This window comes from Oryctolagus cuniculus, chromosome 18 (assembly GCF_051225735.1).
Source record: "Oryctolagus cuniculus isolate XC-2025 breed Fujian yellow rabbit chromosome 18, ASM5122573v1, whole genome shotgun sequence".
Lineage (NCBI taxonomy): Eukaryota > Metazoa > Chordata > Mammalia > Lagomorpha > Leporidae > Oryctolagus > Oryctolagus cuniculus.
In genome coordinates, this window is record NC_142884.1 from 47241881 (window position 1) to 47269312 (window position 27432).

Genomic DNA, 27432 nt, shown 5'->3' on the forward strand with positions numbered 1-27432 from the left:
GACACCCTACTGGATTCTTTGTGAGCAGGAGTTATCTTCATATCCACAGTCCACAACATAGTGCCTACCTTAGAGAAGTTTTAAAAAAGTGTGTCAACTTAAGTCTTTTTCAAAGAATTAAACTAAGCTAAAAATAGCAACATTCATAAATTTATTACTTTAGTTTTTGTATATTAGTAAAAATCTTGGAAAGCATTGAAACACTTTTCTAGATCTATAAAATACTGATAACCTTGGATTCATATCTCCATCCCTGGATATTTCTCTTTTTGTGGATATATCTTTTATTTATTTATTTATTTATTTATTTATTTATTTATTTTTGACAAGCAGAGTTAGTGAGAGAGAGAGAAAAAAGGTCTTCCTTCCATTGGTTCACCCCCCAAATGGTCGGTACGGCCAGCGTGCTGTGCCAATCCAAAGCCAGGAGCCAGGTGCTTCCTCCTGGTCTCCCACGCGGGTGCAGGGCCCAAGCACTTGGGCCATCCTCCACTGCCTTCCTGGGCCACAGCAGAGAACTGGACTGGAAAAGGAGCAACCGAGACAGAACCGGCACCCCAACTGGGACTAGAACCTGGGGTGCTGGCGCAACAGCCAGAGGATTAGCCTAGCGAGCCACAGCACTGGCCCAGATATATCTTTAGGACATACTTAGAAAACAGGATTTACTTTAGCATTGCTTATTTTAAATTTGAAAATAATCTAAACTGTGAATTAATTAGATAAATAAAATTATGAGGTATAAAATTCAGCTTAAAAATACATGTTAGGTATGAGTAAAGCCTCACAGTTAAAGATGCCTGCATCCCATATCAATGTGCCTGGATTTGATATCTAAGTCCACTTCTGAATCTAGCTTCTTGCTAATGGACACGCTGAGAGACTGCAGTGATAGCTCAAGTAGTTTGCAGGGGTGGTGGAGGGAAAGGAAGGGTGGTCATTGCCACCTACATGGGAGACCTGGACAGAGTTCCCATTCCTTTTTTTTTTTCAGGATTTTATTTATTTGTTTGACATTGTACATCCAATGAGAGAGACAGAGAGAAAAGGTCCTCCCTCTGTTGATTCACTCCCCAAATGGCCGCAGCGGCTGGAGCAGCGCCAATCCAGAGCCAGGAGCCAGGAGCTTCTCCCTGGTCTCCCACGTGTGTGCAGGGGCCCAAGGACTTGGGCCATCTTCTACTGCTTTCCCAGGCCATAGCAGAAAGCTGGATAGGAAGAGAGAACTGGTACCCATATGGGATGGATGCTGGCGCCGCAGGTAAAGGATTAACTCAGTGAACCAAGGCGCCGGCCCACTTTGAATTTAGTCCTTAGCCCAGAACTGTTGCAGTCATTTGGGAAATAAACCAGTGGATAAGAGTTTTCTCTTCATCTCTCTCTCTACCTCTCAAATAATAAAAATTTGTAAATATATGTGTTTTAAAATTACAGAAATACAGTAATTTTTGATAATAATGAAGCAAACTTTTTATCCTGTGTCATAGGTTACATGCATATGGTATTAAGAATTTTAAAGAAGTATAAGAAAACTTTAGGTTAATTTGATAGGTTGTTGAAATTACTAGTATAGTAAATTATTTAGTTTGTCTTTCTATAATTATTATTCATGCGCTCTAAAAGGTAAAAATATAAAACATTGTTTGAAGCAAAATTATAAAAGGAACCTCAAGTGATAGCTGTTAAATTTTACAGAACAGCTTGGTTATTGACACTCCAAGAATTAGAAAGCAAACAAGACCTTTCAGTGCCACAAAAGATGAATTGGCTGAATTATCTGAAGCTGAAAGTGAAGGAGATGAAAAGCCCAAGCTCAGAAGACCCTGTGACCGTTCCAATGGTTATGGAAGAACTGAATGCTTTAGAGTAGAGAAAAACCTGCTGGTTTATGGGTAAAATATTATTTTTAATGTTTAAGTAGTCCAGTATATAAAGTTTCAGAAATTTTTCAAGTATGTTTTTTATCTTATTAAAATTGATAAAATCTGTTTTTCAAGTGCCCTGAATTTCTATGTTTAACATTTATTTACCAGAATGATGGATGGGTGTCCTTAAATATTTAAATATAAATGTCTGACACCTAATTTTCAATTTTGTGTCTTCAGTGATACTAAGTGGATAATGTTTTCTCCATTATTGAATAATATCATATTATGCCTCTACTTTCTACACATGGATAAAAACTTCATTAGCAAATTATATTAATAACAAAAGTTTTGTTTTTTAGATTTGCATGCTTTTTATCTATGATTCATATTTTTCTCTGGAACTTGATGCATTTTTAATGTAAATATGCATCTCTTTACCAGGTGGGGCCGATGGAGAGAAATTCTATCTCATGGCCGTTTTAAAAGGCAGCTCAATGAGCATGATGTAGAAATAATTTGCCGAGCCCTCTTAGCATATTGCCTTGTTCACTACCGAGGAGATGAGAAAATTAAAGGTTTCATATGGGATCTCATTACTCCAACTGAAGATGGGCAAACACGAGAACTACAGAATCATCTAGGTAAGAATATTCTTTGTTTTCTTTTAAAATTTATTTTTAGCCATGTAATACTTAACATTTACTTCTATTGAAATCTTGAGACTGGGGCCGGCGCTGTGGTGCAGTGGGTTAACACCATGGCCTGAAGCGCCAGCCTCCAATATGGGCACCAGGTCGAGACCCAGCTGCTCCACTTGTGATCCAGCTCTCTGCAGTGGTCTGGGAAAGAAGTAGAAGATGGCCCGAGTCTTTGGGCCCCTGCACCTGCATGGGAGTCATGGAAGAAGCTTCTGGCTCCTTGCTTCGGATCAGCACAGCTCCAGCCATTGTGGCCAGCTGGGGAGTGAACCATAGGATGGAATACCTCTCTCTCTCTCTCTCTCTGCCTCTCCTCTCTCTGTGTAACTCTGACTTTCAAATAAAATATAAATCTTTTTTAAAAAAAGAAATCTTAAGACATTACAGATAATATTAAAGAACCTTAACCTTCACTCTCAATTCAAGTTCCAGTTTCCAAAAAATGCCATATTATGAGTTTGTTGGGTTTTAAAAATTATTATTAAGGGCTGGTGCCGCGGCTCACTAGGCTAATCCTCTGCCTGTGACGCCGGCACACCGGGTTCTAGTCCCATTTGGGGCGCCAGATTCTGTCCCGGTTGCCCCTCTTCCAGTCCAGCTCTCTGCTGTGGCCCAGGAGTGCAGTGGAAGATGGCCCAGGTCCTTGGGCCCTGCACCCGCATGGGAGACCAGGAGGAAGCACCTGGCTCCTGGCTTTGGATCGCCGCACCGCACCAGCTGCAGCGCACCAGCCACAACGCGCCGGCCGTAGTGACCACTTGGGGGATGAACCAATGAAAAAAGGAAGACCTTTCTCTCTCTCTCTCTCTCTCTCTCACTGTCTAACTCTGCCTGTCAAAAATTATCAAACAAGTTTCAATTTTCCAATTGATAACAGTATGTCTCAGAGATTTGTTTTCCCTAAGATTTGTGTATTTGAGACAGAGTAACAGAAGGAGAGAGCTTCCATCCACTGGTTTATTCCCTAAATACCCACATCAGCCAAGGCTGGGATATGTAGGTTGTTCTGTATTTTTGCTATTGTGAATAGTGAACACAGGAGCACAGATACCTCTTCGCCATACTGATTTTTTTTTAAAGATTTATTTATTTATTTGAAAGAGTTACACACACACAGAGAGAGAGAGAGAGGTCTTCCATCCACTGGTTCACTCCCCAGATGGCCACAACAGCTGGAGCTGTGCTGATCCGAAGCCAGGAACCAGGAGCTTCTTCCTGGTCTCCCACGCGGGTGCAGGGGCCCAAGGACTTGGGCCATCTTCTACTGCTTTCCCAGGCCATAGCAGAGAGCTGGATCGGAAGTGGAGCAGCTGGGACTTGAACCAGCGCCTATATGGGATTCCGGCACTTGAGGCCAGAGCGTTAACCCACTGCACCACAACGCCAGCCCCATGCCATATTGATATTTTCTTTGCAGAAAATTCTGTTAAGGGAAGACCTCTAATTCTTGCTTTTTCCTCGCTGTTAGTGGTTCTGTAATGATTTTTGTTCTTTTTAAATAAGCAGTGCCTCTCATCCCGCAACTGCCACCTTTCTGTACTGTATAAGGAAACAGTAACAAATTTTGTGAGCTAGAAGAAAATAGGTTAGTGATTATGAACTTGACCGATTGAGAGAGCTAAATCCTAGGTCAGAATGAGAAAGGCAAAAATCAAACTGATTTATTTAATATATTTCCCAAAGGACTCAAGATTTTTAACATCAGAAACTTCTGGAAGTGGGTATAAGGATAGGGCTTTATTTATAAGTTAATAGTGGTTCAAAATGCTAAATACCCCTTTCAATTCTATATAGTCAGTATGAAAACAGAAAGCCTATTTTCTGGAGAAGGTAAATAGAGGATTTCTGTGTTGCATTGGAGGTTGAGGTATCGTGCTACTAAATGGTGTTTAAATGAATTTATGCATGCTGCAATAGTCAAGAAAGAAAACTAAAAATTTTTCTTTGGTAATCTGACCAGCTCAAAACCTAAAGATACTGTCAGGGAATAAAAGCAGCCAGATATCCTTCAGTGAGCCCACAGTGAGTAAGCTCTGCTCATTCAGAATACTTGTCACTCTTTGGTCGATCATTTTTTTTAGATTTATTATTTATTTGAAAGAGTTACCAAGAAAAGGGAAGGGGTAGAAAGAGAGAAAAGAGAGAGAGAGAGAGAGATCTTCCATCTACTGTTAATTGTTAAAAGGAACTTGGAAAAAATAAGTATTAAAAAAAGATTTTTTTGAACTATAGTACCATCAGAGACTTCAAATATAATGAAACTTTGAAAGATAACAAAATATTGAAATAATAATCAAACCTATGTAAATTATAAGTGAATACGCAACAGACATGAAAAAATAGATTAATTGATGAAGCTGAGAAAACCTCATTAGGAAGAGTATGCATATTAAATATATAGAGTATCTACATTGTGTTAGGAAAATTTAAGTATATGTATTTTAAAATATGTACCGTTTAATTCCCAAACCTCAAGAATGGAGGAGACTTGAATTCAGAACGTTTTTATTTTATCAATGAGTTGTTTGTTTGTTTTAGATTTTCTTTATTTAAGAGAGGTAGAATTAGAGAGAGAAAGAGAGAAAGATCTTCCATCCACTGGTTCATTCCCCAAATGGTCACAACAGCCGAAGCCAAAGCCAGGAGCCAGGAGCTTCCTCCAAGTCTCCCACGTGGGTGCAGGGGCCCAAGCACTTGAGTCATCCTCCGCTGCTTTCCCAGGCACGTTAGCAGAGAGCTGGATCAGCAGTAGAGCAGCCAGGAGTAGAACTGGTATTCATATGGTATGCCAGCACTCCACTTCCAATCTGCTCTCTGCTGTGGCCTTGGACAGCAATGAAAGATGGGCCAGGTTCTTGGGCCCTGCACCTGCGTGGGAGATCCGGGAGAAGCCCTGGCTTCAGATTGGCACAGCTCCAGCCATTGAAGCCACTGGAAAGTGAACCTGCGGTTGGAGAGTTGGTCTCCCTCCTTTCCTCTTTCCTTCCCTCCCTCCCTCTCTCTGCCTCGCTGTAATTCTGCCTTCAAATGAATAGATAAATCTTCAAAAAAAAAAAAAAAAAAGATGCCAGTGTTGCTAAAATTGTAAGGAGAAATGGACAAATTCATACAGTGCTTTTAGTTTTCATTGTGATGGAGTTCCTACCTATTAAAATATGACACGGAAATGATGAAGTATTAGGAGTCAAAAGTGCATTGTTAGTGATTATGGAAAATTGGAAAGGAGACAACCTCAAAATTACGGAAATTGATCAAAGGAGATGTTATAATTAGGCAATAAATTATTACACTGCAATTAAAGTGGATAAGTAAGATCTCACAAATCAACATGAAACAAATCTCAAGAAAAAACCCAAGAGTTATAAATAAGTTGCAGTATCTAATATAATATCTAAACCTTAAGTGCTAAATATTTTCTGCAACCCATGTAGCAATACTATAAACTTACATGGAATGAGAAAACAAATTCAGGCTAGTGGTGATTTTTGGAAAAAAATGAATGAATTGCATGGGAGAGGTCTGCATAACTATGTATTATCTACTTTAACTGAAGATGGGGCTGGCATTGTGACACAGCAGGTGAAGCCGTTTCTTATGACACTGGCATTCCACATCAGAGTGCCGGTTTGAGACCTGGTTTCTTTGCTTTCAATCCAACTCCCTGATAATGTGCCTAGGAGGGCAGCCAAAGATGGCTCAAGTACTTGGGTCCCTACCACCCACATGAGAAACCTGATAGAGTTTCAGTTTCTTGGCTTCCACCTGCTAGCCTAGCACTTCTTCTTGAGACCACTTGCAAAGTGAGTCTCAAGAATGGAAAGAAGATCTCTCTCTCAGACCAGTGTTGTAACATAGTGGTAAAGGAGCCACCTACAATGCCGGCATCTGCTCCCTTTCCAATCCAGTTCCTTCCTAATGTGCCTGGGAAAGCAGCGAAAGATGGCACAAGTGCTTGGGCCTTTATACCCACATGGGTAATCAAGAAGAAGCTCCTGGCTCCTGGATTTGGCTTGGTGCAGCCCTAGCTGTTGCACCCATTTGGGGAGTGAACCAGCAGATGGAAGATCTCTCTGTTTCTCCCTCTCTCTGTCTCTTCTCACTCTGTAGCTCTGCTTTTCAAATAAATATTTTAAAAAAAAAAACTGCTCAAACTTGGGATATTTTAACATAAAAAGTAGAAGTACTTATTTTGTATTTTTGAGATATTTCATATCAGAAATCTCCAGGAAATAAAATGAACTTAGCCTTCTTGAACAGGTACCTCCAGTGGTTAATCTAATCCATATTATGTGGTAAAATCAATTTTGAAAAGCAAGACACTCGGTCCAGCATTGTGGCTTAACAGGTAAAGCTGCCACCAGCAATGCCGACATAACATATGGGCACCAGTCCCAGCTACTCCACCTGGATCCAAATCCCTGCTAATGTGCCTGTGAAAGCTGCAGAGAATGACCCAAGGCCTTGGGCTCCTGCACGCACATGGGAGACCCAGATGAAGCAGCTAGCTCCTGGCTTCAGCTTGGCTCTGCCCCAACCGTTACTGCCGTTTGAGGAGTAAAGCAGTAGGTGGAAGAGCTCTGTCTCTCCCTCTCTCCTTGTAACTCTGAGTTTCAAGATGTGTATAACCTGCACAAAGTCTCCAAAAATTACTTGCATTGGAATTGCATTGAAAGAATTTGTTGTATTTCGAATCTTTATATAAATTATTCCTGATTTTATTTATCTTGTCATCTTAACAGGCCTATCAGCTCCTGTACCCAGGGGTCGAAAAGGAAAGAAAGTAAAGACGCAAACAAGTTCGTTCGATATACAAAAAGCTGAATGGCTTCGAAAATATAATCCTGAGCAGCTCCTTCAAGATGAAGGCTACAAAAAGCATATAAAACACCACTGTAATAAGTAGGTAGTAGGATATTTTTAACACAGCTCTTTGAAAGTTTTCCTTTCTAAATTTATTAAACGTCTTAAAGCATGATGATTTTCACAAACAAAGGAAGTTTGTTTTAGGACCAGTCGTAATCTTAATCTTACATGATATCCTTCAAGGGATAATAGTACCTCTTGTGTCACTGTTTTCATCAGCAGATAAAATGGCCATTAATGAATTCATTATATGTTAATTGGAATTTAAAAAATGGTAATTGTGAAGATGTTAAAGAAACCTTTTATATATTTGGAAGTAACAAGATTCATCTAATCAGAAATAATTATTATTTCATTATAAAATGTTTCAAATTCTCTTCTAATTTTAACACTGTGGGTGAGAGAACAACATATTTTTAGTGATTAATATGTTTTTGCCTTTTGACTTAGTATTTTCCCTTATTTTCAGGGTTTTGCTTCGTGTGAGAATGCTATATTATCTAAAGCAAGAAGTCATTGGAAATGAGTGTCAGAAAGTATTTGATGGAGTTGATGCAAGGTAAATCAAATAATGTTTATTAATAGCATGATGATGGAAAATTTGTATGAGCCAAATATTGTATTTTAGGTGGCTCCTTAGTGAAATTCCTAAGAAGGAAATCCATCAAACTTAAGGAACTAGCTCTTGCCAGTTTGTTCTCTTACTTCTATTACTCTCATCTTTGACTCTGTCACTAAAAGTCATAACAATTACAGTAGTAATAATGGTAATATTAAGAATGGTACTTGGGGGCCAGCGCCATGGCACACTAGGTTAATTCTGCGCCTGCAGTGCCAGCATCCCATATGGGCGCCGGTTCTAGTCCCAATTGCTCGTCTTCTAGTCCAGCTCTCTGCTGTGGCCTGGGAGAGCAATGGAGGATGGCCCAAGTTCTTGGGTCCCTGCACCTGCATGGGAGACCTGGAGGAAGCTCCTGGCTCCTGGATTCAGATCGGCACAGCTCCGGCCGTTGTGCCCATTTGGGGAGTGAACTAACGGAAGGGAGACCTTTCTCTCTGTCTCTCTCTCACTATCTATAACTCTACCTCTCAAATAAATAAATAAAATCTTAAAAAAAAAAAAAAAAGAATGGTATTGAGGCAGGCATTGTGTTGCAGCAGGTAAAGCTACCATCTGGGACACCTGAACCTATGCCTGGTTCAAATCCCAACTATTTCAGGCTTCTAATCTGGCTTCCTGCTAATGCACCAGTGAGGCAGCAGATAATGGCTCAGGTACTTGGGTTCTTGTTATCCAGGTGGGAGGCCTGGAAGGAGCTTCCAGCTCCTGCTCTACATACCTTAAGCCCACTGTTCAACTCCCTGTTGATATCCTCCTGATATTCTTCCTGCTTTGTAAAAAAAAATAAGCATCCAACTAACAAAATTTCTTTGGGTTAAATTTCTTTCAATTTCACACTACCAAACCTAAAACTTTATTTTTCTGTGCTTATTCTTCTTCCCTCTATTTATAGTGGAAGATGTTTTATGGCAGCTGACTTCTGTATCCACATTCAATCCATCCAATACCCTGGTGTCTCATCCTTGACCTTAATCTACAGTCATCTATTTTTTTTAGATGGATAGATAGATAAATCGATTGAGTGAGTGAGTGAGTGACTGACTGACTTGAAAGGCACAGATCTTTCATCTGCTGGTTCATTTCTCAAATGCCCGCAATAGTAAGGACTAAGCCAGGCTGCAGTCAGTAGCCAGGAACTCTTCTGCTCTCCCAGACAGGTGACAGGAACCCAAATACTTGGGCTATCATCTATTGCCTTTACAGTCTTATTATCAGAAAGCTGTAGTGTCATGAGCCAACAGCTTAACACAGCATACCACAATGCCTGCCCCAGTCATATTTATTTTTTTCCTCACCACATTCACCTGGTTTTAGACTTGATCTTGCTATTATCAGGAGCAGCACTACTTCTTAAATCTGGATCTTGATCATCACCTCCTTACATCCAACTTATTTAATTTGGGAGCTTCTTGTCATAATTATCTAATCTCCTCCGGATGGCCCCACGTCTTACCACTTACTCAGTAGCCATCAGCACTTTGATATCCCTTCTTCCTTCATTCATTGTTCAAACCTAGATTTTAAAATCCTGCGCTCTTTAGCTAAAATACTTATCTCCCATTCCCTACCTTTTTCTCCTGAATACCTGTGACAACCCAACTCAAATTAAACCCAAATACCCATTTACTTCTTACCTTTACCTCCAGCTGGAGAAGATAAGTCCATAGTGAATGGACTCACTTTTATGAGCATTAAGTCTCAAATGAGATTAAGCACAGACTGTTAATCACTGTGCTAAGTAAGAAAAGTTGCTTTCCTACTTTTTCAGAGGACCATTTTATGTCTCATAGTATCTTTCCACCCTACCACCACAACCCTCCAATAATGAACTTACTGCAATTTTAGTAAAGAAAATAGACATAGACAAGAGCTACATTGAGTTCTACTTGCAGATGTATCCACCTGTTCTTTCCTCAAGGATATATTAGGTCTGTTCTGCTAAGGCAAACTTTGTGCCTTAGAACTTGTCTTAGATGTGGCACTGTGGTGTAGTGAGTAAAACCTCTGCGTGCAGTGCCAGCATCCCATATGGGCGCTGTTTTGAGTCCTGGCTGCTCCACTTCTAATCCAGCTCTCTGCTATGGCCTGGGAAAGCAGTAGAAGATGGCCCAAATCCTTGGGCCCCTGCACCCACGTGGGAGACCCAGAAAAAGCTCCTGACTCCTGGATTCAGATCCGGTGCAGCTCTAGCTGTTGCGGCCAATTGGGGAGTGAACCAGTGGATGGAAGACCTCTCTCTCTTTCTCTGCCTCTCCTTCACTCTCTGTGTAGCAATAAGTAACCAAATCTTTAAAAAAAAAAAAAAAAAAAAAACGAACAAACTTGTCTCTTCTTAAACTTTTAAGGATTTTTCTCCTGAGATAATCTAGCTTTTTCCCTACTTTACTGCCTTAGTATCATTTACTTTAAAAGAAAGGAATAGCAACTCTCTTAATAGACATGCCACCACTTAATTTGTTTTGCTCTTCTTTTGCAACAAACTCCTTTGAAAAGTTTTCTGTAATTACTGGCTCTAATTTGCATTTTTTCTTCATTCCAGTTAATCTTTTATTTTCACTGGCCCACTGAAATTGTTCTTAACATGTTCTCTAATGGCCTACATTATGATCAGTTCTTTAAACAGGCATCCATGCTATAATAGTAGGCATTCATGCTATATTAGTTAATTATCCTTTTATGCATTTCATTATCCTTTTTGTGCTCTTTCATTCTCCTTTCCTCTTTTTTTTAAGATTTATTTTATTTATTTATTTTATTTATTTGAAAGTTGCAGAGAGAGGTAGAGACAGAGAGAGAGATCTTCCATCTGCTGGTTCACTCCCCAGATGGCCGCAACGGCTGGAGCTGCACCAATCTGAAGCCAGGAGCCAGGAGCTTCTTCTGGGTCTCCCACATGGGTGCAGGGGCCCAAAGATTTGAGTCATCTTCTACTGCTTTCCCAGGCCACAGCAGAGAGCTGGATCAGAAGTGGAGCAGCCAAGACTCATATAAGAGCCCATATGGGATGCCGGCGCTTCAGGCCAGGTCTTTAACCCACTGCGCCACAGCACTGGCCCCCTCCTTTCCTCTTAATATTCTAATAGATCTCTAAGTATTAGATTCATCAAGAACTCAGCTCTTTTGCTTATGTTTAGTTCCTCTTTAGGTAAACTCATGCAGTTTCATCCTACCAAATAGTATCTATAAAAGGTGACAAATTTACATATTCATACCAGACCTGTCCCCTGAGTTTCAAGCTCTAGGTCAGCTGCCTCCCAGCATGTCCCCTTAAAAGTCAAATTGGCATCTTAAACTTCCCTGACTCCCAAATCTACTATCTCCAATACTTTCCCTCCCTGTTCTGTCTTGGTAAATGTAGGTTGTTCTGGTGTCATTCTTGATTCCTCTCTTCCTCTCATCCCCAGGAAAACTTCTTAGCTTGACAAAATACATGCCATAGCTGAGCATGTTTCACTATTTCTGCTAAATCTCTAGTCTGAGTCACTGTTATATTCTATTTACACTTTTGTAGTGGCCTCCTAGTTAAATCTCTTTTCCTCCCTGCTACTTCTGCTGGTGTTTCTGTTCCTCCAATGTGTGAAGCTCATTCTTAGTCCAGATACTTTTCTCAGATCTTCCACAGAAGTACCTCCTCCAGTAATTTGGGTCTCAACTCCAGTATTCCCTCCTCAATTAGGCCTTCTCTGCCTTCCACAGCTAAAGTACCTTACCAGTCACTTACTACTTATTCATAAAGCCTATTGTTGTTGAGAAATTCTGCTTTTTTATGTTTGCATCATTTATTTCCTTTGTGTTATAATTTAAAACTTCTTGAAGGTAAGTATGTCATCTGTTTTATATGATCATTGTATTCTCGGCTCCTAAAATCTGGAACATATAAAGTTACTTAGTAAATATTTAATTTTTAATGACCCCTTTACCTTGACCTAACTGCATTTGATCAGTTTGTGATTTCCCAGGGACTGTTTCTGTGAATCATCCTTATGTTCTCCTCTCTTGTTAATCTCCCTTTCTGGCCTCTCATTTGAATTGTAACATGTTTGCATCTCCCTCACCTTAACATATACACATGAATAACGTGTGCACACACACAGAAGCTTAACAATTTTTGATCCTGTAGTTCCTCAAACTACCATATTATTACTCTTCTGGATTTCAGAATTTTTTTCTTTTAAGATTTATTTATTTATTTGAGAGAATTAGAGAGAGGAAAAGACAGAGGGAGATGATCCTCTGGTTCACTCCCCAGATGACCACAATAGACAGGGTTGGGCCAGGCAGTAGACAGGAGCCAGGAGCTTCCTCTGTGTCTCCCACATCGACAGCAGGGGCCCAGGCACTTTGGATCGTCCTCTACTGACTTTCCCAAGCCATTGCCAGGGAGCTGGATTGGAAGTAGAACAGCCAGGACACAAACAAGCACCTAAGGCCAGCGCCGCGGCTCACTAGGCTAATCCTCCACCTGAGGTGCCGGCACACCGGGTTCTAGTCCCATTTGGGGCGCCAGATTCTGTCCCGGTTGCTCCTCTTCCAGTCCAGCTCTCTGCTGTGGCCCGGGAGTGCAGTGGAGGATGGCCCAAGTGCTTGGGCCCTGCACCTGCATGGGAGACCAGGAGAAGCACCTGGCTCCTGGATCGGATCAGTGCGGTGCACTGGCCGCAGTGGCCATTGGGGGGTGAACCAATGGAAAAGGAAGACCTTTCTCTCTGTCTCTCTGTCTCTCTCACTGTCCACTCTGCCTGTAAAAATAAAAAAAAAATTAAAAGGCACCTAAATGGGTTGCTGGCATTGCAAGTGATAGTTTTATGTGCCACACCACAACGCTGGCCCCTAAGAAGTATCTGCATTTTCTGTCTACTTTTTCTGCCCTCCCATTCATTATGTATTCCATCACAGTGTCTGCAGCTCCTACCTCCTTGTTCTACCACCCACTCCAACAAGTTCTCCAGCAACATTCTTGCTGCTAAATTTGGTGGATCACTTCCTTTTTAAAATACTTCCAAGGTATCATTCCGCCATGGTTTTTCTTTTTAGTTTGCTGCTTGCATTTTCAAGCTCCTTTTTTTTTTTTTTTTTTTTTTTTTTTTGACAGGCAGAGTTTTTAGACAGTGAGAGAGAGAGACAGAGAGAAAGTTCTTCCTTCCGTTGGTTCACCCTCCAAATGGCCACTACAGCTGGTACGCTGTGCCGATCTGAAGCCAGGAGCCAGCTTCCTCCTGGTCTCCCATATGAGTGCAGGGCCCAAGCACTTGGGCCATCCTCCACTGCCTTCCTGGGCCACAGCAGAGAGCTGGACTGGAAGAAGAGCAACTGAGACAGAATCCGGCGCACCAACTAGGACTAGAACCCGGTGTGCCGGCACCGCAGGCGGAAGATTAGCCTAGTGAGCCGTGGCGCCGGCCTCAAGCTCCTTTTCTGCATGACCTGTAAATGTCAAAGAGTCTTCCTGTGGGTTCTCTCTTCATGTCACATATTTTCTTGTATTCTTATCTTAGTGGCTTTAATTGTTATCTCTGCTGATATCTGCCAGATCTCTATCTCCAACCCATATCTCTTTTACTGAGCCTCAGCTGCACATTTCTCAGTGTGCCACGATTAATTACTGATGCCCCAGGGTTTCTACATTCTTGCTAGGTCATTCTCTTTCCTTCCTCCATTCTCTCCCTTCTGTTTCTCAGCTAACATTGACTCAGTCTTTCTTTTGTTTTTTGTTTGTTTGTTTGTTTTTTGACAGGCAGTTAGTGAGTGAGAGAAACAGAGAGAAAGGTCTTCCTTCCATTGGTTCACCCCCCAAATAGCTGCTACAGCCGGTGCGCTGTACCGATCCGAAGCTAGGAGCTAGGTGCTTCCTCCTAGTCTCCCACGCGGGTGCAGGGCCCAAGCACTTGGGCCATCCTCCACTGCCTTGCCAGGCCACAGCAGATAGCTGGACAGGAAGAGGAGCAACCAGGACAGAATCGGCACCCCAACCAGGACTAGAACCCGGAGTGCCGGCGCCACAGGTGGAGGATTAGCCTAGTCAGCCGCAGCGCCGACCGACTCAGGCTTTCTGACCTCTCAAGTCTGTGTTAAGCACATACCCATAGTACTCTTTCATAGCACTCATACTACAGTATTGCAGGTACCTCTTTAAAAGGGCAGGGAGAAGTCTATTTTAATTCATTATTGTCATTCTTGGCATATGGTGAGTGTTGCTTGAATATATTTTGAATGAGTGATCTGGACTGAGAAAGCTAAAGGAAGTTTTATGCAGTAGATGGCATGTAAATTGTCATTAAAAACAGAAATCAACAACAGATGTGCATACACCTTATTATATTCTTTTACTAGTAGTTCACTAATACCGAGTATATATGTAGTATTTACATTTGAACCATGTAGTAATTGCCTTTTCTTCTTTACAAACAGGAAAACCTTCTATTTCAGATGATAACCACAGTGTTTTGAGCTTAGAGTGCCACCTTTGGTTGAAAGGCAGTCACACACAGACACACACACACAGACACACACACACAGATCTTCCAGCTGCTTCTTCACTACCCGAATATCCATAACAACCAGGGCTGAGCCAGGCCAAAGCCAGGAGCCTACAACTCCATCAGGTCTGCTACCTTCTAGGATGCTTGAGCAGAAATGCTGGACTGGAAGCAGAGTGGGACTTGAACCAGCACTCTGATACGGGATGTGGGTATCCAAAGTGGTGACTTAACCCACTGTGCCACAATACCTGCCCATTTCCTCTTTATTTACCTTTCAATGCTAATGCTTTGTTTATTCCTAGTTAGGTACTTGATAAAAAATAAATACCTTCTTTAACCACATTTCTCTTCATCTCTTACTTTTTGCCATTTCATTAGAAAATGATTCTACCTTTTCCTGTTTTTCTGTTCTGAGCTAAAAAAAAATTCAATTGTGAGTATTTTTCACTGGCTGATAAAAAATGTCTTTCTTATTCGTTGCCAGTGTCTTTTATTTCAACTATATTAGTGGTTATATTTTTTTTAGAAAAGACTTATTATTTGGAGGCGGAGTTAGAGAGGGAGAGACAGAGACAGAAAGATCTTCATCCACTCATTCACTCCTCAAAGTTAGGAGCCTGCAGCTCCATCTGGGTCTCCCACAGAGTCTCAGGGGCCCAATCACTCAGGGGCCATCTTCTGCTGCTTTCCCAGGTTTATCAGCAGGAAACTGGATTGGAAGTGGAGCAGCTGGGACTCAAACTGACATTCTTATAGGATGCCACCGTCTGAGGCAACAGCTCAATCCAGTGAGCCACAGCAGTGGCACTAGTGGTTAAATATTGATTTGGTTCCTACCATTTATTGGTTTGTTATTACACGAAAATTTATTTTAAGTTCCCAATGACAACTAATTTACAAATGAACTTTTGACCCAGAACTTAATTTTAAGTAGGAAATTTCTCATTTATTCAGACCTATAGATCTTTGTTAATTAATTTATGAAGTTGGTTATATCTGTTTGAAAATTGGTAGCTGTGGGGCCTGGCGCCATGGCTCGCTTGGTTAATCCTCTGCCTGCGGCACTGGCGTCCCATATGGGCCCCGGGTTCTAGTACTGGTTGCTCCTCTTCCAGTCCAGCTCCCTGCTGTGGCCCGGGAGGGCAGTGGAGGATGTCCCAAGTGCTTGGGCCCTGCACCCCATGGGAGACCAGGAGAAACACCTGGCTCCTGGCTCTGATCGGCGCAATGCTGGCTGTAGCGGCTATTTGGGGAGTGAACCAACGGAAGGAAGACCTTTCTGTCTCTCACTTTCTATAACTCTACCTGTCAAATACAAAAAAAAAAAAAAGAAAGAAAAGAAAATTGGTAGCTCATGGATAACAAACAGGGAAATTCTCATCTAGAGTATTTGATTTCATACAGGAATTTAACCTAGCCAATCTCTACTCCTTGACTTTGAATATAAGAAAATGTAAATATATAAAAATTCATAATGTTTTGCTAATTATTATCAGACATTATTTTCCTTGCTAGGTGAGAGCATGGCTTGAATCACTATGGGTAAAGAAGTGATTACTGTTCAGTCCTGTGCATTACACCTTTTTAGAAAAAAGAAATGTTAGTAAAGTGCTGTAATTGTAGTGCAGCGGGTTAAGCGGCCTGCAATGCCAGCATACCATATGGGTGCCAGTTCAAGTCCCAGCTGCCCTACTTCCAATTGAGCTCCCTGCTACTGGGTCTGGGAAAACAACAGAAGATGGCCCAATTACTTGGGCCCTTCCTGCTCACATAAGAGAACCAAGTGGAGTTCCTGGCTCCTGGCTTCTGCCTGACCTAAACCTGGCCCTTGGAACCATTTGGGGAAAGAATCAGCAAATGGAAGATCTCTCTGTCTCTTCCCCTATCTCCTTGTCACTCTGCCTTTCAAATAAAGGAAGAAAAAGTCTTTAAAAAAGAAAGAAAAAAAAATTATTTACAAAATTACCAGTACTTAAGTTCGTTCTTTCTCATGAAAATAGCCATAATATGAAAACAATATGAATTTATTATTATAGTTTTAGTACTGGATGGTGTTGTCATTTATGGAAAATATATGCATACAGCATAAAATTAGTACATTGAGTGATTCAATCAAATTATATATTAAACACTTTCTAATTTTAATGTGATTTTCTTGGTGGTAGTGGTCTAGAAAAGCATAACTTCTGTCTAATTCATTTGCCTTCTTAGAGCCTAAATTTCTTCTTATACAAAATGCAATATTTGAAGCAGATGATTTTTGTCAGATTACTTGCTAACATAAGACTATTTTCTGATAGAACCCTTTCCATTAGTGGAAAGAATATGATTCCTTAAGAGAATTGTCTAGTAAACCTCACTGAAACTTAATTTGATCATGTTGGTGAGCTTAATAATGTTAGTTCATGTTATGCTATCTATTAAAATGTAGTTTTATAATTATAATTGCTGGTATCTTGCAAAATTTATCAAAATCCTAACCTCTTTTTCTTACCAAAAAAAAAAAAAAACCACACAGCTTTAAAAGCTAGGTAAAACTTCGCTTCCTTTTTGACTTGTTTATAATCATTCATAATATTTTATCTTTTCCTTTTTAAATAGTGACATTGATGTTTGGATACCAGAACCAGACCACTCAGAAGTTCCTGCCGAGTGGTGGGATTTTGATGCTGATAAGTCACTCCTTATTGGAGTTTTTAAACATGGTAAGTAAGAAGTAAGGTAGGTAGGATCCTCTTAAATCTATTGTAATTTAGCTAATTCTCATTTTATTGATTTCTAGTACAATTTTATTTTAATAGTACCCATGTTATATAAACAGCATTAAAATAGACTACTGAACTATATTTTCTCATCAAAGAGGGACATCTGTGACCTGCTTGTGCTGGATATGTTTCATATAGCTTCCTCTCTTAGAAAGAATTTTTATGTGAAATATGTGTGTGTGTTCAGTTTTTCCTGTTTTTCATATTATTGATAAACTTAATCCAAATTTTTATATATATGTATTGTCAAATCATGTAATATTTGTGATAATATCTAGAAAATACACTTAACCTATATCATTTTCATATATGGTCCCTTTAGTCCAGGAGTTATCATCCACAATACTACAAAGAATGCTTATATTTATACACCTTTCTTCTCTTTATCTTTTGTGCTTTTGTAATTGATGATGCTTTCAGGTTATGAAAAATATAATACTATCCGAGCAGACCCAGCGTTATGCTTCTTAGAAAGAGTGGGAAAACCTGATGACAAAGCTGTTGCAGCCGAACAGAGAGCAAATGATTATATGGATGGGTGAGTCATTTTGGAGTCAAGAATTCTCCATATATCTCTGTCTTCTGTTCAACATTGGCATATTCTATGTTAATGATGTTTATCTTTAAATGATGTAGCCAAAAGAGAATTAGACTTTAAAATCTGAGAGAGCTACTGATACTCGAATTAGTTAACACTTGTCCAACAGAGCTGCGACAAATACAAGCGGTAAAAGAGGAAAAATGAAAGGCAATAATATTATAAATTAAGAGAAATGTGATAGCATTTATTATACTTGTTATAAGGCCTGACATAATTTTCCCTTTCTTCCCAAAAGGGAAAGGAGGAAACATTGAGGTTAATAATAGCACATTTAAAAGTGAATTTGGAAGTAAATGAATAGGAACTAGCTTTCTTCTTGGTTGCCATACAGCAGGCTTTATATTATGAATTGGACTTCTCTAGGCAACAGAAACTTCAGTCTGACCTTTAAAAAGCCTTCTAATAAGGCTCCATTTTTTTGTCTTGTCAAGAGAAATGTGAGTCCATTATGATAAGTTTAGTGTTTGGTATTTTAACAGGGATGTGGAAGATCCAGAATATAAACCTGCCCCAGCCATCTTTAAAGATGATATAGAGGTATGTGGTAAATACTTTAAAACCTCAATTTTAGTTATTCCTTGGTATCTTTTGTTTCTATTCTTTTTCATTTTTCCATTCATATGTTTTCACTGTATGTAATCTTCTGTCCCTCCACAGATTAAGTAAGTATTATTAAGTGATCACCGTGGGTTGACAGACATCACAAAAATATTCATTTAAAATTTACCTGATCTCTCTTCCTTGACAAGATGGAGGCTAGTTTGGACATGTGGATTGAATGGGACTTTCCCACATGCCACCCTTCATAGAGCTATGAAACACAAATGTGCAGGCAAAATCCCAAAGCAGAGTAAGAACTAGATACTAAAGGTATACAGCAAGAAAGAAACTGTATCTTCATAAGGAGGTTTGAAATAGTGGTAGAGCCTAGAGGAATTCTCAGCTCATATTTCTATGAGCTCTATTTATAGAATGTTCAAAAAAGAAGAGTTGAATGAAAATCAGAAACTAGTCTGTGGAATTGTGAAAATGATGTTAAAAATAAATGAGAAATTCCTAGTTAAAGCCAATACTTTCTGTCCAGTGTTACTGTTAAACAGCAAGGAAATTTATCTTACCATGGGCTCTGAGTAGGAAATAACATTGTCTTCCCTGAGAATTTATGATAGGCCTCCTTCTTTTTGGTTTATAGTTTGATTCTTTTTATTCATTTTAGTGATACAGGAACCCTCAATGTCATTTAAGAAGGTAGTATCCCAAGAGTATATGGTACTCAGGAAGAAACAACTTCACACTACACATGAATCCTGAATATGAAGACCTCCATGAAATGAAGTTAAAATCCAAAATTTAAAAATATATGAGAAATAGTTTATAATAAGCAGATATTATTATACAACAAAGAACAAGATTAGAGCCTTCAGAACTTCTGATAATATACATCTATTGAAATAAAAAAATAAGTAAATTTTTAAATGATTAAAGAAAGAACCATTAACAAAAGAAAGATGATTGGGGCCAGTGCTGTGGCACAACAGGTTAATACCCTGGCCTGAGGCGCTGGGATCCCATATGGGCGCCGGTTCAAGACCCGGCTGCTCCATTTCCCATCAAGCTCTCTGCTGTGGCCTGGAAAGGCAGTGGAAGATGGCCCAAGTCCTTGGGCCCCTGCATTCATATGGGAGATCTGGAGGAAGCTCCTGGCTCCTGGCTTCAGATCGGCGTAGCTCTGGCTGTTGCAGCCAATTGGGGAGTGAACCATCGGATGGAAGACCTCCCTCTCCCTCCCTCCCCTTCCCTCTGTCCAGCTCGCTCGCTCGCTCGCTCGCTCTCTTTCTCTCTCGCTCTATGCCTCTCCTCTCTGTAAAACTCTGACTTGGAAATAAATAAATCTTTAAAAAAAAAAAAAGATGATTTTTGGAGAGTAGGAAGAAAGGAAAAGGATTATATATAACTTTAAAAGTAGAAAATACAGTTATTAACATTAAAACTCAGTAAGTAGTTTAACTACCTACTAGAGATTATACACAGCTCATGAGAGAAGAAATTATTTAGAATATTATCCAAAACGAGCATGGTGGATCAGCCTGGGCCAATCTAACAAGAAAAAAGATTGTAAACAGAAAAAGAATATTTAAAAATTACTTAGAGGCCAGTGTGTAACATAGGAGGTCAAGTTGCTACCTGAAATGCCAGCATCCCATAAGACTGCTGGAAAAATTAGTTGCGGGGCTCTGCGTTGTGGCTTAAGCCACTGCTGGGTATGTTGGCATCCCATATCAGAGTGCCAGTCTCAGCTACTGTGCTTCCTATCCAGCTCCCTGCTACTGCACTTGGGAAAGCAGTGAATAATGGTCCAAATGCTTGGGTGCCCACCCCCAAGTGGGAGACTCAGGTGGTGTTTCTTACTCCTGGCTCAGGACTGGCTGTTGTGACAGTTTGGGGAGGGACCCAACAGATGGATGATCTCTGTATTTCCCTCTCTCTTGATGCCCTGCCTTCCAAATAAATATTTAAAGAAAAAATAGTTAGAAGACAACAGGGAGAAAGAGAACTATTCCTTTCAGTGGGTCACTCCCCCAAACATCCTGGGTCAGGCTGAAGCAATGAGCCCAAAATTCAATCCAAGTCTCCCACATGCATATGCATTGGTAGGAGCCTGGACTTGAACCAGACACTCCAGTATGGGATATGGGCATCTTAAGTAGCATTTTTTTTTAAGATTGATTTATTTATTTGAAAGTCAGAGTTACAGAGACAGAACAATAGAGAGATCTTTATCTGGTGGTTCACTTCCCAAGATGGCCACAGCAGTCATGGCTGGGCTAGGCCAAAGCCAGGAACCAGGAACTTCATCTGGATCTCCCACGTGGGTAGCAGGGGCTCAAATACTTGGGCCATCTCCCGCTGCTTTTCTCAGGGCATTAGCAGGGAGTTGGATCGGAAGTGGAGGAGCTGGGACAAGAACTGGCACCCTTGTGGGATGCCAGTGTTGTAAACAATGGCTTTACCCCAGTACACCTCAACACTAGCCCCACATCTTTTTTTTTTTTCAAGTATTTATTTATTTGTTAATTTGAAAGGTAGAGTTACAGAGTTTAAATATTTAGTTATAAATTTATTTGAAAAGTAAAATTACTTTCTTCCATCAGCTGGTTCACTCCCCAAGTGGACTCAATAGCCAAAGCTGGGCCAGGCTAAAACCAGGAGCCTGGAACTCTATCCACATGGGTGGCAGGGGCCTTTAAAGCACTTGGACCATTTTCCTCTGCCTTCCCAGGTGCATTAGCAGGAAACTGAATCAGAAATGGATCCCCTGGGACTCAAACCAGTGCCCATATGGGATGCCAGCATTGCAGGCAATGGCTTAACCCATTATGCTACAACACTAACCCTTCAAATAGCATCTTAATCATTACACTAATTGTTCACCCTTTAAAAGGCAGATTTTAATGTAAGTACTTATTAAATATAATAGAGGGATTGAACTAATGAAAGATTTATAAAAAGAGCTGTAAACAACATAGTAATATTGGATATAGAAGCATACACTACTTCTAGGGCTTAAATAGAGCACGCGAGGGAGAACCCCCATCCTTACTACAGACTTGGAAAACAGGGCCACAACCAACTGCAGAACAGAAAATTTACTGTGCAACCACACAGGCACAACTTAATGGAAATCTCCCCTCAGGAACTGGCCTGAAATCTGTGTCTAGGGTTTCCAAGGAAGTATCTCCTGGAGATAACTCCACACTACAAAATCACCCAAGGAGGAGGTTGCTAGAAAAAGCAAATTTTGACTCAGGGGTGCTAAAGATGCCAAAGATGCGCATACTGCGAGAGGTAGGTGTGGGAAAGCAACCTATGGGGTAGGACCTGAGCAATGGAGGCGTACACCAGAACTAGGAAGTAAAAACCTTTTCTTCCTGTAGTGTCTCTCCGGTTCCTACTGCTGACAAAGCTTAGCATTGTACTGACTGACGGAAGAAAAAACACTAAAAAAGCTCAGATATATTTTTCTTAGAGCAAGTAAACCACTATTTCACAAAACGTGAGCTGAGAATTTTTCAGACATTAAAAAGGATAAACCATTAGATTTTCAGAAACAAAGTGAATCTAGTGGTAGGATAAATGTATTAAATCTACTCCAATAAATATCTTGCAGATATGCCAGAAGAAAGGAAATGTGATCATTCTAACTTTAGGCTTTTCTTAAACAACAATAGAAACTAGTAATCATTGAATAAAATAAACAAAGTTGGGGCCAGCACTGTGGCATAGTAGGGTAAGCCTCTGCCTGCAGTGCCATCATCCCATATGGACCCCAGTTTGAGTCCAGGCTGCTCCACTTCCAATCCAGCTTCCTGTTGATGCACCTGGAAAAGCAGCAAGGATGGCCCAAGTGCTTGGGCCCCTGCACCCACGTGGGCCTAGAAGAAGCTCCTGGCTTCGGATCAGCCCAACTCCAGCTGTTGTGGCTATTTAAAGAGTGAACCAGGGCTGGTGCCATAGCTTTCTTGGCTAATCCTCCGCCTACAGCGCTGGCACCCCAGGTTCTAGTCCCAGTTGGGGCACCGGATTCTGTCCCAGTGGCCCCTCTTCCAGTCCAGCTCTCTGCTGTGGCCCGGCAAGGCAGTGGAGGATGGCCCAAGTGCTTGGGCCCTACACCCGCATGGGAGACCAAGAGAAGCACCTGGCTTCTGGCTTCGGATTGGCGCAGCGCGCCAGCCGCAGCGTGCCAGCCGTAGTGGCCATTTGGGGGGTGAACCAACGGAAAAGGAAGACTTTTCTCTCTGTCTCTCACTGTCTAACTCTGCCTTTCAAAAAAAAACAAAAAGAATGAACCAGCAGGTGGAAGACCTCTCTCTCTCTCTCTCCCTCCCTCTGTCTGTAACTCTGGTTTTCAAATAAATAAGCAAACCTTAAAAAAAAAAGAAATTATGAATATCAAGTTTCAGAAATGTTGATATACATAATTGAAGATCCTCTGTTGACAGATAAAAATTGAATCTGTAGCATAAGCAGGCTCTTCAGATTAGAAAAAGAACAGATTTTCAGGTTGTCTAATAACCAAATAAAAACAAAAATAAATAAATTTTATCTGATAATTAGTATACAGAAAGGGAAAAAAAAGGTTAGCAATAAAACCTAGAGCAAGAAAAGGTAGAGGAGATTAAAGTGGCTTAAAAGTAATCATAGGGGGCCGGCGCTGTGGCTCAATAGGCTAATCCTCCGCCTGCGGCACCGGCACACTGGGTTCTAGTCCCGGTTGGGGCGTCGGATTCTGTCCCAATTGCTCCTCTCCATTCCAGCTCTCTGTTGTGGCCCAGGAATGCAGTGGAGGGTGTTTGGGCCCTGTACCCCATGGGAGACCAGGAAAAGCACCTGGCTCCTGGCTTCGGATCAGCGCAGTGCGCCAGCCACAGCGGCCACTGGGGGTGAACCAACGGAAGGAAGACCTTTCTCTCTGTCTCTCTCTCTCACTGTCCACTCTGCCTGTTAAAAAAAAAAAAAAGTAATCATAGGGGCTGGTGTTTGGCCTTGTTGTTAAGATACCTACAGCCCATGTCGTACTGCTTGAGTTCAATGCTCACATCCAGATCCTGACTCCAGCTTCCTACTTACACAGACTCTGGGAAGCAGCATTGATGGCTCAAGTAATTGGGTCCCTGGCACTCATATAGGGAACCTGGAAGGAGTTCCCAGCTCCTGGCATTGGCACAGCCCAGCCAGGTGACTGTGAGCATTTGGGAAGTAAGCCAGTAAGCAGAAGCCCTCTGTCTGTCTCTCTCCTCAAATAAGTAAATGTGTTGAGTAGTCATATAAAAGGAAATAATTTTTGTAAATAATGTCCTATGTAAAGTGTCAAGGGAAAAGTAGAATGTAAAAGAATCAAAATTGAGAAAACTGATTGAAATTTTTATATTTGCTGAGTTAATCATTAAAATTCTGTTGCAAAAATGTTCTCTATTATAAAGAAGTTTGATTATCTATTTTTTTTTTTTTTAGTATGTATCTTAACCCAATTACTCTATGACGATTTTTTATTCTTTCTTAAAAGGATGATGTTTCCTCACCAGGAGATCTTGTTATAGCAGATGGAGGTAAATTGCATTTATATCTTTACTTTGTTTTATTGTAAATCCACATTCTCATGATACTCTAAGATCTGTCAGAGTTTTATAATGTTTCAAACTTACATGAAATTTTTGGTGAACACAGTTGTAATCATTATAGGATATAACTAGATTAGAAATTTTACAATACTTTTAGCTATTACAGAACTTTATGTAGTGACTCACTGAGCTTTTACATATTAGAGGATTTGTTGACTTTATGGTTGATTGTAAAACTTGTATGTAAGGTTTCAACATTAAAGCATTAATTTGATGATATATTCAATTTCTTATTAGTTCTGCATGTGCATTAGTATCCTTTATTTATTACCCAGTTTTTTCAAAGTTTTTCTAAGCAATATCTTGCTTCTGCTTCCTTCTGATATCAAAATAGAACTATATTGTCACTAGAGTATACTCATCCCCACCTGGCATACAACAGGAATAGTGCTTTCCCCTCTGATAGTTAAACTAGCAATGAGGGGTAGTTTTTGTTTAGTAAGAATGAGCACAGCTTGATCTTCTGTATATTAAGATAATCGAAAATGAATCTTGATGTGAATGGAAGGGGAGAGGGAGTGGGAAAGGGGAGGGTTGTGGGTGGGAGGGACGGTATGGGGGGGGAAGCCATTGTAACCCATGAGTCGTACTTTGGAAATTTATATTCATTAAATAAAAGATAAAAAAAAAAAAGAATGAGCACAGCTTGATTGTGGAATGTGTGATTTTAGTGAAGACAGTTCCTACACTTTATTAAGTGAATAAAGTTATAGCATTGTCATACTGAACTTTTAAAACCATAGTTTTCTTCCATAATGATTTTCAAACTATTTTGATTCTAAGTTAAATAAAGATAAATTTAATACAGACAATTTCATGAGAAGAGCTTGCAGCATTGAACCTCTCAAGGATTTCAGTTTGACTTTGAATTTATTTCAGTCAGGGCACTAGGTGTAATATGATGTATTAGACCTAGAAATGCAAGAGTTGTACTTTCTGTGCAAGTGAAATGTTCCTTTCGATAGATGACATTGTTGCTGTTATTCTGTTGTGTCCTGCTTGCTTTGAGTAGCTCTTAAAATGTGTGGTAATATTTTCTGGGTTGTTGTTAAAACTTTTTTATGATGAGAAAATTGTTTATTTTCTCCCCTATAATATTATTGAAGAAAACAACTCTAAAGTAGAGAACTTTGCTACTTTTGTGAACTTCATATCACATCTGTTTTGTTTTTGTTACTATTATTATTGATGTGAGTTTCTTTAAATGTAGATGGTCAACTGATGGAAGGTGATAAGATTTATTGGCCCACTCCATCAGCTTTAACCACACGTTTGAGGCGTCTCATCACTGCATATCAGCGTACTAATAAAAACAGACAAATCCAGCAGATACAGCCAACTTTCACAATGCCTGCCAGTGTAATGCAGCCTCTTTATGAAGAAGCCACTCTTAATCCTAAAATGGCAGCCAAGATAGAAAGACAGCAGAGGTAAGAAAATGGCACTAAAGTTTTAATCTTTAATATTGATATCATAGTTGTTCATTCCAAAGACTGTCAAGATGTAAGTATTGTGCTTTGTGAAAAACATACAAAGGTAGAGAAATTAGTCACAGCAAAGTGCTTTGTATAATGTACACATATACTTACACTATTATATATACACAAGTATGATGAAATTATTAAAGATGATTATATCTCTTTTTTTGTAAGATTTATTTATTTTATTTGAAAGGTAGAGTTACTGAGAGGAAGAGACCAAGAAAGAGATAAAAGATCTTCCATTCACTGGTTCACTCCCCAAATGGCCACAACAGTTTGGGCTGGGCCAAACCAAAGCCAGGAAACAGGAGATTCATCCAAGTGTCCCATGTGGGTGCAGGGGCCTAAGCACTTGTGAAACCATTCTCTGCTGCTTTTCCAGGCACATCAGCAGGGAGCTGGATCAGAAGTGGAACACCTGGGACTTGAAGCTGCACCCATATGGGATGCCGGCACTGCAAGCCATAGCTTCACCTGCTGTGCCATGGCTCCACCCCTTGCTAATTGCATCTTGCTAGCCATATTTCATATTTAGTCAGTCTTTTGTCATATTTAGGAATACTTAAGGCGATAAAGAACTAAAGATGCAGAGCATGCTCAGTAATTGAATTATCAATAAAATAGACACTTAAATTACATGAAATTAATTTCATGCTATCTTATTTTACATGATGAAATATAAGAATGTATGGAAGGAACAACTGATGTCAAAGGAAACAAATTGCAGGAGATTTTATGAAGACAAATTCATTGCAAACAGTTGAACTTCTTAAAAAGAATAGAGTTCACAGAAAAGGATAGCAATATTCAACAATAACCTTTCCTCCTTGTTAAACCTGAGTCCTTGAATGTTCTCTGCAAGAGAAATCATGATTCTTTTGTTCCATTTACAGCACATTCATTGTAGCTAGAATTTAGTCTAGCCATAATTTTCAAATACTACTACCGCTATAAATAACAGTTTCAGTGATCTATTGTACGAAAAACCACCCCAAATCCAGAACAAAATTATTTAAAATAATATCAGTTTTTCATTTCTTTCACTTTTGAATTGATCACCTGGTTCTTCAGAGACAGAAATAGACAAACAGGGCTAACTGCTACGCCAAATGCTTACTGCTCCTTTCCTGTTATTAGGTCAAAAGTTCATTGACTTAATTGCATTCCCAAGCTGGCTGGGGGGCTGGCTTTATTTATTTACTTATAGATTATTTGTTTAGAGATTTATTTATCAATTGATTGACCTATCTATTGATTGAATTAAGTTTTATTTGGAAGGCAAAGTGAGAGAGGGATCTTTCTGATGATTGACTCCCCAAATGGCCCCAACATCCAAGTCTGGGCCAGGCCAAAAGAAGAAACCAGAATCCCCATTCTGGATCTCCAGGTGGCTATTTTTAAACCATCATTACATTGATCTTAATGTATTACTGCATTTTAGCCAGGTGGCCACATGGCCCAATATCTGGTCAAGCTCCACCCCCATCCTAATGGGATTTGCTGCTCCTGCTTCCCTGCCCGCCCTCAGGGAAAGTTTTAAAAGGGCCTGTTCCTAAACACGTGCTCTCTTGGCCCCTCTCTCCTGTGCTTTCTTGACTCTCCTGCTCTCTGCTCTCCTCTCCTCCTCTCTTCTCTGCTCTATCTTCTCTCCTCACTATCTCCTCTCCTCTGGCTTTCTCTCTTATACTTTCTCTTTCCCTTCGCCGCCCTTTCACTCCGGTCTGTTGGGTATTCCCCAGTAAACCCTTTCCCTTAAAAAAAATGTATTACTGCAATAAAAATGGCCTGCTAATATTTTTCAAAGGTGTTTCCCATATGTTTTTTCTCCTTTACACAGCAATCCTTAGTTAAGCAAAGCAAAGTTTCTATGGATGGA

The 27432-nt window shown here is 40.2% G+C and overlaps 1 protein-coding gene across 40 annotated transcripts in view; it reads left to right on the forward strand.

The window, feature by feature from the left end:
• The window catches only part of CHD9 (chromodomain helicase DNA binding protein 9), a 281829-nt gene that overhangs the window by 224476 nt on the left and 29921 nt on the right, over nucleotides 1-27432 (forward strand). For all 40 annotated transcript variants that reach the window (XM_070063507.2, XM_070063503.2, XM_089320025.1 and 37 more), the window contains 9 exons: nucleotides 1696-1892; nucleotides 2310-2509; nucleotides 7306-7465; nucleotides 7899-7988; nucleotides 17132-17235; nucleotides 17716-17833; nucleotides 18376-18433; nucleotides 23961-24003; nucleotides 25286-25505. In XM_070063507.2, coding sequence (XP_069919608.1) covers nucleotides 1696-1892; nucleotides 2310-2509; nucleotides 7306-7465; nucleotides 7899-7988; nucleotides 17132-17235; nucleotides 17716-17833; nucleotides 18376-18433; nucleotides 23961-24003; nucleotides 25286-25505 — 1190 coding nt within the window. The remainder of the gene's footprint in view (nucleotides 1-1695; nucleotides 1893-2309; nucleotides 2510-7305; nucleotides 7466-7898; nucleotides 7989-17131; nucleotides 17236-17715; nucleotides 17834-18375; nucleotides 18434-23960; nucleotides 24004-25285; nucleotides 25506-27432) is intronic.